The sequence below is a fragment of the Oryzias latipes genome, chromosome 3, assembly GCF_002234675.1.
Source record: "Oryzias latipes chromosome 3, ASM223467v1".
NCBI classification, from domain to species: Eukaryota; Metazoa; Chordata; class Actinopteri; order Beloniformes; family Adrianichthyidae; genus Oryzias; species Oryzias latipes.
The window spans coordinates 22007947-22022259 of NC_019861.2; the positions used below are offsets into that span (position 1 = coordinate 22007947).

Here is a 14313-nt window from a genome sequence, read left to right on the forward strand (position 1 = left end):
CAGCTTCCTGGAAATAGCTAACAGCAAATGGCCCATAGACATAATGGGCAAATTCAGTCACTGAAGCTTGTGAGATGTTTCTGAGGATTGCATGCAAAGAACTGCCGACTGAAGGTTTGCTCTGTTAACACTGATTAACTCTCAGAAAATAAAGTTGTTGCAATTAAATAATTGGTACCTGATTATTAACTCATGCAACATTTTGTAGCTAATTATAACAAACATTTGAAATCTAATTTTAAATCATTAAACATCATTAAACTAAAATGAGCTAAGACTTCTTGCTGGGACTTTAAAATGAACGCACTCATTCTTTTAGTAACAATGTTGAGTTGCATTGATTCTTACCTGTCCAAATGTTTGATGAAGTGAACAGAAACACACCAGGAAGATTACATTCACTGCACATATAAACATGTTTGCGCTGATTTGAGAGTAGTGTGGATGAGCAGTCTTCAGATATTGGCTGCTGCGAGCAGAGAGGCTGCCTTTACACCGAGCATCAACTCCAGGTGAGAAAAACACCACAGTCTGGAGTAAAAAGCTGCTTCAGCTTAATGGTGTGGAATGCATGGGTTTATACTTCAGGAACCAATCAGATAAGAGACTGCAAAAAAAAAAGAAAATCACCACCACACTTTATCCCTTTACTTTATTTGGAGTGCACTTCCTCTCAGGCAGCTTGATAAGGATACAATCCATAGGGAAGCTGTGCCCTCTGCAGGTGTTTATGCATACTGAAGGCATGTTTCTGTTGTCGGAAACAACTGGAGCTCCTCTTAAGTTGACACTAACCCAAAGGAACAGGATAGTTCATATAGTTAAAGACACAAGTTAACTTAAAATGCAACAGTTACTGTGTTTTCACGTTAATTGGAGGACCTAAACAAAGCTCAGAACATTGGAATAAAAGGAAAAAATAAAAATGATGACTGTTATGAACTGAAGATGAGTTCATACAATCAACCTTATGTTTTTAAAATTGTGTGGATTAAAAAAGAAATGACCAAATAGATTTAAGTTCTATTCAATAAATCCAACTACACAAATAATCATGCAGATGCGTGTGTATTCTCCACATTTATTCTCTGGATTAACTGAAATAAACTTGTTACTGTGAAGGTGTGTCTTCAGAGCAGACTGTGTGGCCAACAGGGTCAGAGAGGAACGCACTGATGCAACAAAACCATCAAGAGATAAAAGAGCAGCACTGCCTGGGGGGCTAAATTGTTCCTGTAAAAACACACACAGCTCACAGAGAAAAGATGAGTCTGCTGCAACACCCTGCAGCCATCCCAGGCACTGAATCATCAAATGGTTGACATGTCATGATTCAGGCTTCCCATAAAAAAGTCAAAGAAAAGAAGAAAAAACAACTTTGTCTCCATTTTAACAAACACTTTTAGGTCCATCAAATGCTCTCAAACTGGCCTGCATTCTTCTGGATCATTTTTAGATGAAGCCACGTTACTTTCCTCAAGATCTAAAACATCAATCTTCATCATTTCTGTTGCTTTAAATGAAAACTTTAAGCTAAACTCCATATTTGGTTGGAATAAGAAACGAAGTGCATCTTAATCAAGCCATGTGAATGTTGCTTCTATTATGCTGATGTGCTATTTTTCCCATTAATATGCAATTGTGATGAACATGATTTTTTCAAAACATGTGCAAATTTGTGACACTTATCATTACGACAATATGTACTTAGAAAAATAATTAAAACATAATCTAGTAGTTGGTTTGTTAAAAATGGGAATGTTGGATAAATTATTTTTCTTTTAAAAAAAGACATAAGCTGAACAACATTCATCCATGTCATCTGGTATTTGTTTCTTGACATTAGTTGTTAAAAACATTTAATTAAAAATGAGGTCAATTAATTTGAATGTTCTCTCATTTTGGTTTGCCGCATTTAGCAAATCAGGTAAAATTGAAAACTCGTCAAATGGGCTTAAATCCTGCAAAGATGTATTTTTATTAATAAAAATAATGCAAATTTATTGATGAAGTTAAATTTCTTTGTATTTTCTATAGAAATTATGGATTAGATTAATTTGATTCACCCATTGGCTTCACAAATAATGTTTCAAATGGACATTTGTCTGGGAAAAATGCAACAAATGGGGGTTTTAAACATACATTCTTTTAGACTCACAGCAAGACCATAGTCCCCTACTGTCACCCTAAGCTGAGTGGGTCAGAACAGGTAGGTGGAGAGCAGCAGGGGTGGAGTGACTTGGGGAGGGGTTAAGTTATAAGACTAAGTGAAACAAGGGGGTCATGCTGTTTCAGATCTTCACAATGGGGTCAACTGCAGCAGCAGCTCTTCTGGGTTTGGATTCGTTTGTTGTTTTGTTTCTCCCGGCCTTCTTCACCACAGATTCATCAGCCGCACAAACTCCTCCTGACACCGGTATCCACACTCAGTATTTTAATTCAAGCTTTTATTTATCTATTTTTATTTATCTTCTTGCAGAATTTTGATGTGTGTGTGTATATGTTTTTTTCCTTTTCGTCTGCTTAAGTACGGTTTTCGAGCGCTTCAAACTTTTATCTTCGTGTTGGCAGGCAGGTGAAAATCATATGCCGACTGTTGGGGACTGGATTTATCCGGCACCAATGCTAACGTGATTCCCTGCTGTTCTGCTGAAATGTGGCATTATCTGAACTCATTTCCATGTTGATGGCATTTTGACAAACACATGGCAGAAAAATTAACCTACAACTTATGGGCTGAGTCACACCACCTCCCATATTTTCAAATCCATATCTGCAAAAAGTAATTGGTAGACTCAACTTAGTAAATGACTTGAAATGAATGACAGAGGGATCAAAGTCACCTTTACCATTTTATCTGCAAAACAAATTGTTGTATTGAAGGCCAATATTTGTGAGAGATGTATGTTTAAAATCAAAAAGTTTATGTCGCGACCCCTTTGCCAGACGGATTTCTTTTCTAAATCGGGTGTTTGTAATTTACAATTGGGTTTTGGCTCTAGATGAGTAAACGCTGACTGATACAGCTATGCTCTAAAGTCTCTATATCTGATGTGAACTCAAACCTCTCGTCTGCACATTTGCATTTTGTTGTCATGGCAACAGCTGCAGAGGTATTGGATATAAGCAATTGTGTTTTCTTTCAGAACTTGGGATAAAGCAGCGCTCTGTGATTGTTGCTCTGCACAATAGACTGCGCAGCCGGGTCAGACCTATGGCAGCTAACATGCAAAAGATGGTTTGTGGTGACTCTTGTGTCTGATGTCCATTTGAACAGTGTGTTTGTTTTTTCATCTAACTGAGAGGTTCAGTATTATTGTCCTAAACTTTACCAGTAGGGCTCAGGGTTTCATTTGCCTAAAAATTACAAATCTGATCTCTAGTTTTTGGAAAAGCAATTTCACATTTGAAACATTCACAGGTTCAAGAAGCCTTAAAGACTTAAATCCATAAAAAAAGGTAAACACAGTAAAATAAATAAGACGTGTCAGCTACGCTTCAACTTTACCGGTGTAATCATGAGCTATTCTATATTAACAAAGGGAGAGAGATACCAGAACCTGATTACCCTGTTCAATTTACACACTGTTTACAGCCTTAAGATTGTGCTGCCAAATATATGATAGTTTCACTGATCAAAAGCACAGAACTGTATGATGGTGTTTGGCTAAAGTCTTTAAAACTATGTTATTTTAAGAGAAATAAGCAGGAGTGTTGTGGGAACTAGCACAAGTGCCACGCCGCCTTTGCACAAATACTATGCATCAGGAATGATACATGATTGACACATGTTTTTATGTATGCATATGTACTTGCCAGTTGGCTGTATTTTTATTGTCTACGTGTTGACATGTATGTATGTGAAGGTTTTTGGAGCCAGCAGGTATGTATGTTTGTAATATGTCGGTGGACAGGCCCCGCCCTTTTGACTAACATCTATGTTTGACAGTAATAAAAAACCTCGACCAACTTGTTACCTGTTCTGTAATTCTACCTCCTCCTGCTTTTCAATCAGCCGCCTACTTCTTAAACCTATTTTTATTCCCCTATCCCCCATCTTTAACATCCCACTCACTCCTTCTCTTTTCTGTCCAGTCTAACAATAAATGTATGCAAACATAATTAATATGAATTTTGTTTAGCCTCAAACAACGGGTTTATACAAATATACACCTCCTGTGTCAGAAGATGCATAGCCCCCTACTGTAACAGTAAAATCTGTCCAACACAAAAAGCCTTCAGCTCTCATCTGTTTGCTCAGCTGCTGGTCATGGCAAGTGTGGAAAAAAAGTAAAGGTTAGTAGGCTTCCTGTAATTTTAAAATTCTGTCTTAAATCAAAATAATTTAGGATCTGTCTTAGTTTAGAAAATATTGTCCTTACCATCAAGATTAAATAAACCCTTAAGTATAGTTTTGGATGGTAGATTTATTTTGTATTTTTATGTATTTATTTTTTTAAGAAGGAAATACCTTGGCACAGTGTTTCAGGTTTTGTTGTTTTCCACTGAAACATAGGCAGTCTCAGTAATGTGAAACAAATGTGCCAACATAGCCCCAAAAAAATTAGATGTAAAAATAAATACTCAAAGTCAACACAGTTAAATGACCAATAAATACCTTTCCTATCTCTAAGAGAAGGCTATAACTTGTATTTAATGTGATAATAACCAAGAACTAGAGACTGACAGTAAAACTCACAAGGCATTAAACACGTAACACGTGTGAAATTTGTGTTGGGGCATACTGTCACTTTGTCAGAATTACATTCTCACTGCCACCCAGACTGTGAGCCCCCTTTTTCAGCTGCTCTCTAGCCCCAGAGAACTGTTCTCGCCTGATAAGGCAGTAATGAGAAAGAGAGGATGTGGATAATCATCCTGTATTCATAACTCTGGTATTACAGGTAATTTCCTTGTGAAAACCCTTAGTGTGAGATTTGCCGAGCTGAAGAGGCCTATTAAAGAGCTTTGCTGATAAACGTTAAAGGCTCAAGGCTTCGGCTGACCCACACACACGCACACACATTCAGGAATTAACCAGTGAGCATGATTAAAATGTGTTCAAGTGATTATCGTGCATTCATTAATGCTTTGCTGTAGGATACAATAACATGCCAACACTTCAGGAACTCGTCTTTTTCAGCCCAGTCCCCTCTTTCTGGGATTGCTTTGAACTTCTCTACCTGAAAAACATCAAAAGGTCAAAGCTTCCCAAAGCTAATTACACAACAAGGAAGTAAGAACTTCAATATGACCTGTTATTTCTAAGTTAACCAGTGCCGTCAACAAGGCAAAATTTGTTTAGAATTCATTGTTTATAATACAGTTAAAAATGTGTGGATCAAATTTGAGACAGTCCTCTTTTTCTTTCCTGAAAACTCATCAATACCTTTGCTTCTTAAACTAACATTTTGTGAGCAAAAACTTACCAAATCACCCAACATATCATAACTGATACCTTCTGTTGTATATCTCATAAAAAAAAGGATATTACTTTTTTTCGGATTTTTTCAGAGCTTACATTTTTTTTTAAATAAAATAATTTTCTGTTAATTCTCTGATGTAGTGGGCTTTAGAGGGTTATGAGGAGGTGTGATGAATGGTAAAAGAAATGTTACTATTTATTGAATAAGGCGAAACCTTTAATTAGAATAACCAAACAGAACCGAAATGACAAATAGAGTGGTAGAAAAGTGTGATGAGTCAATTAATATGTGAACAACATTCACCAAGGACCAATCGATAAATAAGAAGCATCTGCAGCCATAAGTTATAATAATAATTGTGTAATCATTAGGATTAGGAGCAGAGTGGGTGAGAACCAAAGTAAACAAGAAGCATAACAACACACACAGAGGGAAACATGAGTAAAACTGATGGCACAAAAACAGATGAAATGGCTTCAATCAGCACTTAAAAGTCTAATGTATAGACGTTTGATAGGAAATATCTGTAAAATATGTATGTAAAATCTTCTCCTCTCTGACTGTTTTGCTTGTTAAACCTTTTGTGAGCTTCTGAAACAGGGAAAAGTGAGACGCTTTGCAGTGTTGCAACGCTTATGAAGTGACATGTCTGAAAATAGTGTCTTTTTCTTAAGGAGTGGGATGGAAGGATGGCTATTCTTGCAGAGAAGCAGGCTATGCGGTGCGGCGCAGACCTGTCCCCTCAAAACGGTCCATTTTCCCGTCACATTGGCTGGAACACGCATCTCTCCACCCATCGTATCGCCTCGTTTTCAGATATCATTCATGCCTGGTTTGAAGAAGGAAATGATTTTTTCTTCTTGAGTGGGAAATGCAGAGAGAATGCAGCGTGTCAGCACTACACTCAGGTGCCTATTAAAAATATACAGCCCTATCTGCCCGATGCTGTGCTGTAATTACACATGACACAATAGGTTTTATTTTGAAAATGCTGATGTGGTGTGAACACCTATGTCATGCAGCTTGTTTGGGCTACTTCAAGTCACGTTGGCTGTGCCAGCCAGCTGTGTCTAAGAGATGGAGATATCTGGGAAATATTTGTTTGTGCATATTACCCTGGGTAAAAAGAACATGTTTTTTTTCTATATACGTTACAAGAATTTGGAAAAAAGAAAACAAGCTGAATATACGAGTGAATGTTTTTCTTTGAAAACAGTTTCTTTTTCACGTCCTTTATTATGCAAAACATGTGTGTGGTTTTCAGGGGGAACTGGGAGGTTAATGGTAAACTGGTGAGGCCCTAAAAACTGGGTCTGTCCTGCTCCCTCTGCACCTCTTCCATGTCTGGCTGCTTTAGACTGTGGGACCACGTAGGTGGATTATGTGGTAAGAATCCATTCTCTGTTTTATTGCTACATCAAGTGGTGTAATTAGCAATGAACATGCCCGTATCATTTTACTAGAGATTCCAAAGAACCCATTTTGGATGAGCTGTGGTCAACACGGTCATCTCAATGTTTCGTTCTGCAAGTGCAAGTGTGATCCTGGGTTCACTGGACGCTTCTGTCAGGGTATGGCTCATTAAACTGTCTCCATTCAAAAGGAAAAGGCTGACACAGGCTTTCACGGATTTGGCTTCTTCCAGTTCGATGCAGTGTGCAGTGTGTTCACGGCCGTTTCAAAGAAGAGCAATGCTCCTGCTTATGTCATGTTGGCTTTGGTGGTGCAGAATGTGCAGGTGGGGGCAATTTTACACTACAGTTATTTGATTTTGAATGGGAAGTCCCAGCATGTCAGATATTTCTACTGACCATCTAACTGTAAAAAATGACAGAAAAATTAAAAAGCCCAGAATTTTCCAGCAGGCACATGTAGAACTCTCAAGTTCCTATTTATGAGGTCATCTCATTTCATCAAGGCTTGATGATCAAGCAGATGTTTTCAGGCTGTTGGTGTCACCATTTGGTTATCTTGGTAGTTGCTTTTTGTGTAAGATTTGAGTCATTGATCTTTTTGTAGTTGTATTTTTGTTTTATTTTTATTTTTTGTAGTTTATTTCTCTGACATTGATAATTTTGTTGCTCTTCTTTTTATAAATTTTAAACAGATACGTTTCACTGATTGGTTCCTTGTTGCTGTTTTTTGTTTAGGCAATTTGTATTTTCTTTTAATTGTTTTGAGTTTTTTTTGCATTTTTTTCTTTTTTGGACTTTTTGGTTATTCTTTTGTGTTTTTTTTCTGTTTTATTCCTTTTAACTTTTTTTCTACACATTTAGCTTTCAAGCTCATTAGTGGCTGTACCTGTACTTTTTGTTGAAAGTCAAACTTCATTTCTCACACAAACCTGGTTTCAGGCCTTGCTTAAAGGCTTTTGTATGTCTGTCCATTTCTTAAAAGGATTTTTTAGCAGCTTTTTCAATAACTTGTATAGTATAATTTATTTGCTGCAAACACCAACTGCAAGTCAAGGAATGTGAATCACAATAACAAAAGTATGATTTTAGGACTGCTTTATACTTTATACCTTTGAATCCGTATCAGATTGGATACATTGAAATGAGTTTAACGTCAGGATAATCTATTTGCTTGTTTTATTGATAGAGAAGGTGTCTTTTCCCCTCCACAGCTGTGATTTGATAATGATGATGATGATGGAACGTGCTACACTATCTCTTCAGAGGCTGACTCCTATCAGGAGCCCATAGTCACTGTCAGGTAAGAGACAGGTGTGTTATCCTGTTAGAGTGCGGGGCATATTCGATAACTTAATAATGAATTCTCTATTGTAGATTTGACCATTAAAGAGGATTCTCTTGCTCCAACTGTGTGCTGAACAGAGTCTTGGGGGAATTCTGGCAGAAATCCACAGTCAGAAGGTTCAGGACATCCTGGCTTTTTTATCTCAGTGAGCTTGAGAAAAGCAATGAAGTCACCCACACAGACTCTGAAACTGGAAACTTCTGGATTGGTAGAACCTTTTTCCTTGGTTAAAATTAGATACAGGATGGCACTGAGATGTTTATTTTAGTTTGGCAGAAAAAAAATCAGTATAGCAGTAAAAATGGTGTATGTCTAAATATTTTTATCTCACGGGTTTAACATATAAACCTCCTAAAGACTCATTTCGCTGGGACTCAGGAAAAATGCTGCAGTTCAGCAGCTTTGCCTTTGGGCAGCCCGACAGCCAAGGGTATGAGGCATATTTGGAACTTATATGGACTTCTGCAGAATGTATCATGATTGGGATAGCTAAACGCATTTGGATGTAGATGTTTAAACAATAATCATCTTTCAAAAGAAAAAAAAAATAAACTTTCTCTGTGAGAATTTCAGATTTTTTTCTGCTTCAAATGCAAAATGAGAAAGCATCAAATGTCTGCATCACAAACATCAGTGTGGCACTTGTCATTTTTATATTGGCCCACAGGGGCCTCATTTTTTCTTTCCAGGGCTTTAGTAACCATTCAGTCACAATCAAAACTGCCTGTATTAAATACTACTTTTCATTTTTGTCCTTAAAAAACGTTAACATTTTAACTCATAACATAAAAACTTAACAGTATTTTAAAAATACTTATTTTATGGAGTTTAGGTCTAAATGTACTTTAAGCTGCATATTTCAGTTTTTTTTTCTTCAGTTTTGGGAATTGTGCAGAGTTGCAAGCTGTGCATTCAACTGGAATGATCAACGCTGCAAAACACAGAACAGATACATTTGTCAGCATGGTAAAACTTGTCCAGGGGAAACTGGAAGAAAGTGTGTATGGAGGGATGGAAGTGTCTTTGGCAGAAGTAACTAAAAATCTCATACAGCGGGTCAATGATCGTCTAATGTCACTGTATTGTTGTGTTCTGTGAAAAATTACTGACTCAAGGACTCAACCTTTTTCTTCCAGAAACAGAAAGTAATCTGCTGTTCCTTTAAATATTTTAAATGTCCCATATTATGTTTTTTTATGTTGATTACAATTTGATTTATTTCAAAAATAATGAAATACTATCGTAAAAAAAAACACAAAACACAGATATATTAAACCCATTTCAGATATCAAGTAAAACATTGATTAAAAAATAACAAAGATGATTAAAGGTGATGCCATCACAACAAACATGTTCAAAACAACCTGAAGCAAAAATGGTTTGAATAATAACATGTTTGAGAAATTCTGGACCCTATTTTCTTTCTGTCTTTTTTTAAAATATATTATGGTGTTTAGGTTGGGAAACAGCAAATGCCTTTTCCTTAATGTTTCAGATGTTAAGGATCAGTAGCCTGTTGAACCAGTCAGCCTCTCCTCTCTTTATCAACATGTTTCTGCCTGAAGAAGGTTTGTTCGTCATCACTTCAATGTTGGACATGTCCATGGCTGAAACTTATGATAAGCGGCCCCATGATGAAATCTAGCACCCACCTAAACATGCAACTACTTTGCTTGTGAGGGCAAGTACGTTTTGTTTGCCTTTATCAAATGCCAGGGCTTGTTTCCAGAATACTGAACCAAAAGGGTTATTTGGAAAGTTGCATTTGTGACCGTTGTAGCTAGGAGGCACAGTAGCCCATTTAAGGAGTTTTCAGTCAGTACCCCATCTACAGTTGTTTTGTAGGAGAAACACTCATTCTCTCATATTTCCCTTAGAATGATGCATTGTGCTGTGTGTTGTGCTTCTTTAAAGTAGAAAACAGCAGGCTCCAGCTTTCAATGGTGAAACAGATATTTCTCTCCTCAGACTTCATGGCCGTAGCGCTGAAAAATAACAAATCAGTGCCAACATCTTTAATGAAATTGATACTAAGTTGAAAATTTGAGAAGATGGTGAAAAGAATGCTTTGATGCTGAAAACTTCTCATCCTGGTTTCATTTCTGGAGATGTCACAGAGAGATTCCTTCGTCTCAGAATTTCACAAAGAATTGTTTTTTTTTTGTAAATACGTTATTTGAGCCTCATTTTGGCTGTTTTTTTCTTTTTTTGCAGGACAAATTTCTCCTGCTGTGCTCCACATTACTCAGATGTTTAGTGTTACTTTTCTCAAAGCCTCCATCAGTCACTGCAGGGCAGCGTAGATGTAAACCGCAGATCTACTGTGTTCAATAACAAAGTGGAAACATCAGTGAAATCTACGGGTGATCGTGTTTACACATTTCACATGTCTGTCAGTCCAAATCAATGGCACTTGGTAATCACCATCAAGAAGCATTGAACGTCAATACAGCACCACGGAGGCCGGCACTGTTTAGACACATGTAGCTCTTGTATTGATCGAGCGGAATGAGCCGGAGGAAGATGTTTTGTTTTGCCCTCTTGACTGTTTCTTTGGACAGGTCTGGAGTGTCATCTGGTTTCATTATTCATAGATAAATCTGCTGCGACTGTGGTCCGCGCTGCTAAGACCCCATTGTCTGCCTCCGCAGTTTGTGATTGGGTAGATCTTTATCTAAACTTGAGGCTTACTCCACATTTGTGTGTCACACTGCCAAAGTCATAAATAGTGGTAAACCCTTGTGAACATATCCATCCAATTAGTTTGTTTTTTCAAAATAAAGTGCATTTTATTTCAACAATAAAGGGTAAGAAATGTGTGCTGCACCTCTTCAGTGGTTCCCAGCTGTCTGCGCTTTTTTTTTGTTAATTAGTAATAAAATGATAAGTGGTATCACACAGACTGAGACAGACACGGTGCTTTGCATGTCATGTGTATTTCCATCTGAATGGAGTTTAGTGTTTAATTAGCAGTCTCTTCACATTTATCTGTGAGTAGACTCACAAGATAACTGGGGATTATTGAACCAAACAGCTCAATGCATTTTTTTTTCTCACTGTAAAGCTGGAGCACTTCTGTTCAGCATTCTGAGCGCCACCTATGTTCTCATGCTTCCATAACCTGCATGTGTGCTTTTCTGTGTTTTTTATGCAGCTGCAGAGCACATTGACCTGTGGGGGAACGTCTGATGAACTGAGATCAGACGGATGCCCCACGACTTCAATCACTAAAGTATTTACTACGAGTGTATATGAAATTATTTCATCAATAAATAGTTTATTTTGATCCTTCTGCGTGAGCACTTTGAAAAGGCAGTTTAAGTGGACTTTTCTTATGTCGCCTGTCTCCTCATGCACCTAAAAATCTGTTATGTCTGTCAGAATCAAAGGATATTTTAGGCAGCTAGCGAAAGTAAAGCAAGAAAAAATGAATGACCCACTTCCGACTGAGTTAGGGGGCTGCTTGAGGATCCGCTTTTTGATTAGACGACAACAAATAAATCCAACACAAAAAGAAATAGACGGAGAAACTAAATAATTCAAGCTCAGACTTTCTGCATACTCTTGATAAGTAAAAAACAAAAAGCGCACCATGATGAATGGAGATTATTTAAAATTAATTTCTTGTGAAATAGTGCTGTGTATCTGTTTATACTCTTGTTTTCAATGTGCTGAGAAAAAAACCTTATGAAGCATTTAAGATATAATATTTAGCTCTGAGCAACTCTCTTAAGTCACTTCAATGTACGTTGATGAAAAATTAATTTCATTCACTTTGTCTATTATTTGACAGAAATGTACACATTTATCATTTGAAAAAGCTTCATATGCATGAGACAATGGTTTATATGCATAAACCATTATAAAATAATAATTAAAAATATATATATTTACATATTTATCACTCATTTATTTTTGCACATTTCCTCACTTGTACAAGTTGTGTTATAAATGGTTGGGCAAATGCAGATATTTGGCTATCCCAGTTTTACTATTTTTATAACTCTTAAAGTTAAGACCAGAGGAAAAAAAGATTAAAAAGAACAAAAAGCTAAATACTTTTTTCAGAGTCATCTAAAATTATTAGCTGAGAGGGCCTTTCAAATATTGTACATTAGAGTAGAAAGACGTAGGGGTCTTTGTTGTGTCAGAACCTTGTCTGACCTTGCTTTTTGTAGAGTTAGCTCCAAAAATAGATTCAAGTATCTTTCACTTTACAGAAATCGAGACTCGACCATATGTATGTTACGACCTCCAAGGGCATATTCTCCAAAGCCCTCAGGGTCTTCAGGAGGAGTGGGATGAGCGACACAGCAGCAAATGGCTATTTGTTTTTGATAGATCATTTTGCAAATGTCCGCTTTGAAGGTGAGGACTTTAGCACACTGTATGAATATACTGAAATTCCACAGAACATAAAATCTGCGGTGAACAAAAACATAACTAGTCATTAAAAAAATATTTGACTGTGTAGAGGTACATTTAAACAGAGCAGCTGCAGTCCTGATGGTAGACCTCAGGTGTAAAATAATAACAAGAAATGTTACTAAAAATGGTTGAAGGTGCTGCGTTAAAAGGTTTAAAGGATATCTGTGTTTTGATTTAGAAAACTTTATTAAGCACCTGTTTGTGATATCCTTTATACCATTCTCTCTGATTGTACAGAAGACCCACCGAACCATAAACAACACAAAGCTCTTTTAGGTTGTTGTAAACAAAAATAATTGGAGCCAGGTCAGCTCACTAAGTAACCATTAGCTGAGCACACAAGGAAGCTTCTTCTCATTCCAATATAAAAACATCCCAACTTTATCAAAGAAATAAGTTTTCCTGTTCCGGTAAATGGTTTCATTACTTCACTGTGGTTTACCACATGCATATATTCCTCAAAACATATATGTGTACAGGATCTATGTAAGTTTCTGTGTCTGTGTGAAACAGACTTGCGACATGAACACAAACTTAACCGGTAGCTTACGACACGCTCTGCAGATAAAGTTACTCGCTCCTGTCAGAATCTGCACAGGTGCAAAGGTTTGGTCAAACCTTGATAGAAAACAGTGTTGTGTAACAAAATACTGGTGTTTAAATGTTGTGTAGGTGAGGAGGGAAAAGGGTTGCCTTTTTTTTGGAGAGCATGTTATGTCTGGAGCGATACGTCAGTGATGTGCCTTTGCATAGACCGAACAAAAGATGAATGAAGTGACTATGAGGAGGAGCGCAGTCTGAGTCCTCCCACCATTTTTTTTTTTTTTTGGTTTTGTTTTGTTTGGTTCTGTTCATAATGACTAAGGGATTTTGTGATACAAATCTGTAACCGTGCTCAATGGCTTTGTAACTTTTCTAATCAAGGCTGTTTCGTGCAAGTCAGCTTTTTGTGTAAATAGCTCTGTTCCTTCTTGTTATAAAATCCCAATTCATAAAATTCTTATGTCCTCCATCATCAGAAAAGTGCCACACGAACATGTTTAAAACACTAAAAAAACAATTTTCATTAGAGTGGGTCTATAAAGAAGTCCAATTTGAGGCAAAGGAGATGTTCTAGTTACTTCTACATTAAAAAAAATGAAGTCTCTCTACACCCTTGCATAAACATGTTTAAAAATGTTTGCTCTCAACTAACTTTAAAGTTCAAACACGTGTTTTTCAATAAATGACACCTTCTTCCAGCTCATGGGTCAGTCTGAACCAAAAATAGACCTTTAGATCCTCTTAATAACCAGTTGGTTAAGAGGTAACATTTTTGTGTGAATCCTGCTCTGTCTGCAGTCAAGACTAGAGAGTGAACTTTACGAGAGAAGGCAAAGATCTCTCCCATATTCCATCCCACTTTCTTTAAACTATAAAACGGTTTGACACTCCATTAATCTTCCATTTTCTTAAAGCTGGTATTACAGATATTTTGATGTCTAGACTTTGCTCTGAAAATAGATTCTTGTCAAGAGCTTTGAATCTGCAATAGATACCTGTTGTAACAAAAAGAAGATAAATCAATTCTCTTTATCTACTGGGAAAAGATGGAGGGAAGGAAGTGATCTTTATTTCCTTGGCCGTGGACCTTGTGATGGCAACAACCTCATCCTGCGCCCAGCTGTCCCCCAGTTCCATCTGGATGAAGCCTATCTGC

General features: G+C 37.1%; 2 protein-coding genes across 3 annotated transcripts in view; one reads left to right on the forward strand and one right to left on the reverse strand.

Moving 5' to 3' along the window:
* LOC101169526 (fibulin-7) overlaps nt 1-3053 on the reverse strand; it is a 13621-nt gene extending 10568 nt beyond the window's left edge. For both annotated transcript variants that reach the window (XM_011491703.2, XM_004067207.3), the window contains exon 1: nt 349-3053. In XM_011491703.2, coding sequence (XP_011490005.1) covers nt 349-417 — 69 coding nt within the window. In that variant the 5' untranslated portion in view covers nt 418-3053. The remainder of the gene's footprint in view (nt 1-348) is intronic.
* Nucleotides 3053-12661, forward strand: LOC101159002 (C-type lectin domain family 18 member A-like; the record flags this gene model as incomplete). The annotated part of the gene is given in 12 exon segments (XM_023951101.1): nt 3053-3256; nt 6626-6812; nt 6890-6997; nt 7072-7164; nt 8028-8068; nt 8071-8119; nt 8122-8141; nt 8264-8320; nt 8322-8393; nt 8519-8616; nt 9065-9090; nt 9093-12661. Coding segments are annotated over 12 exon segments (1089 nt in total), but the record flags the coding sequence as incomplete, so codon positions are not given.
* Between the last annotated feature and the right edge of the window lie 1652 nt (nt 12662-14313).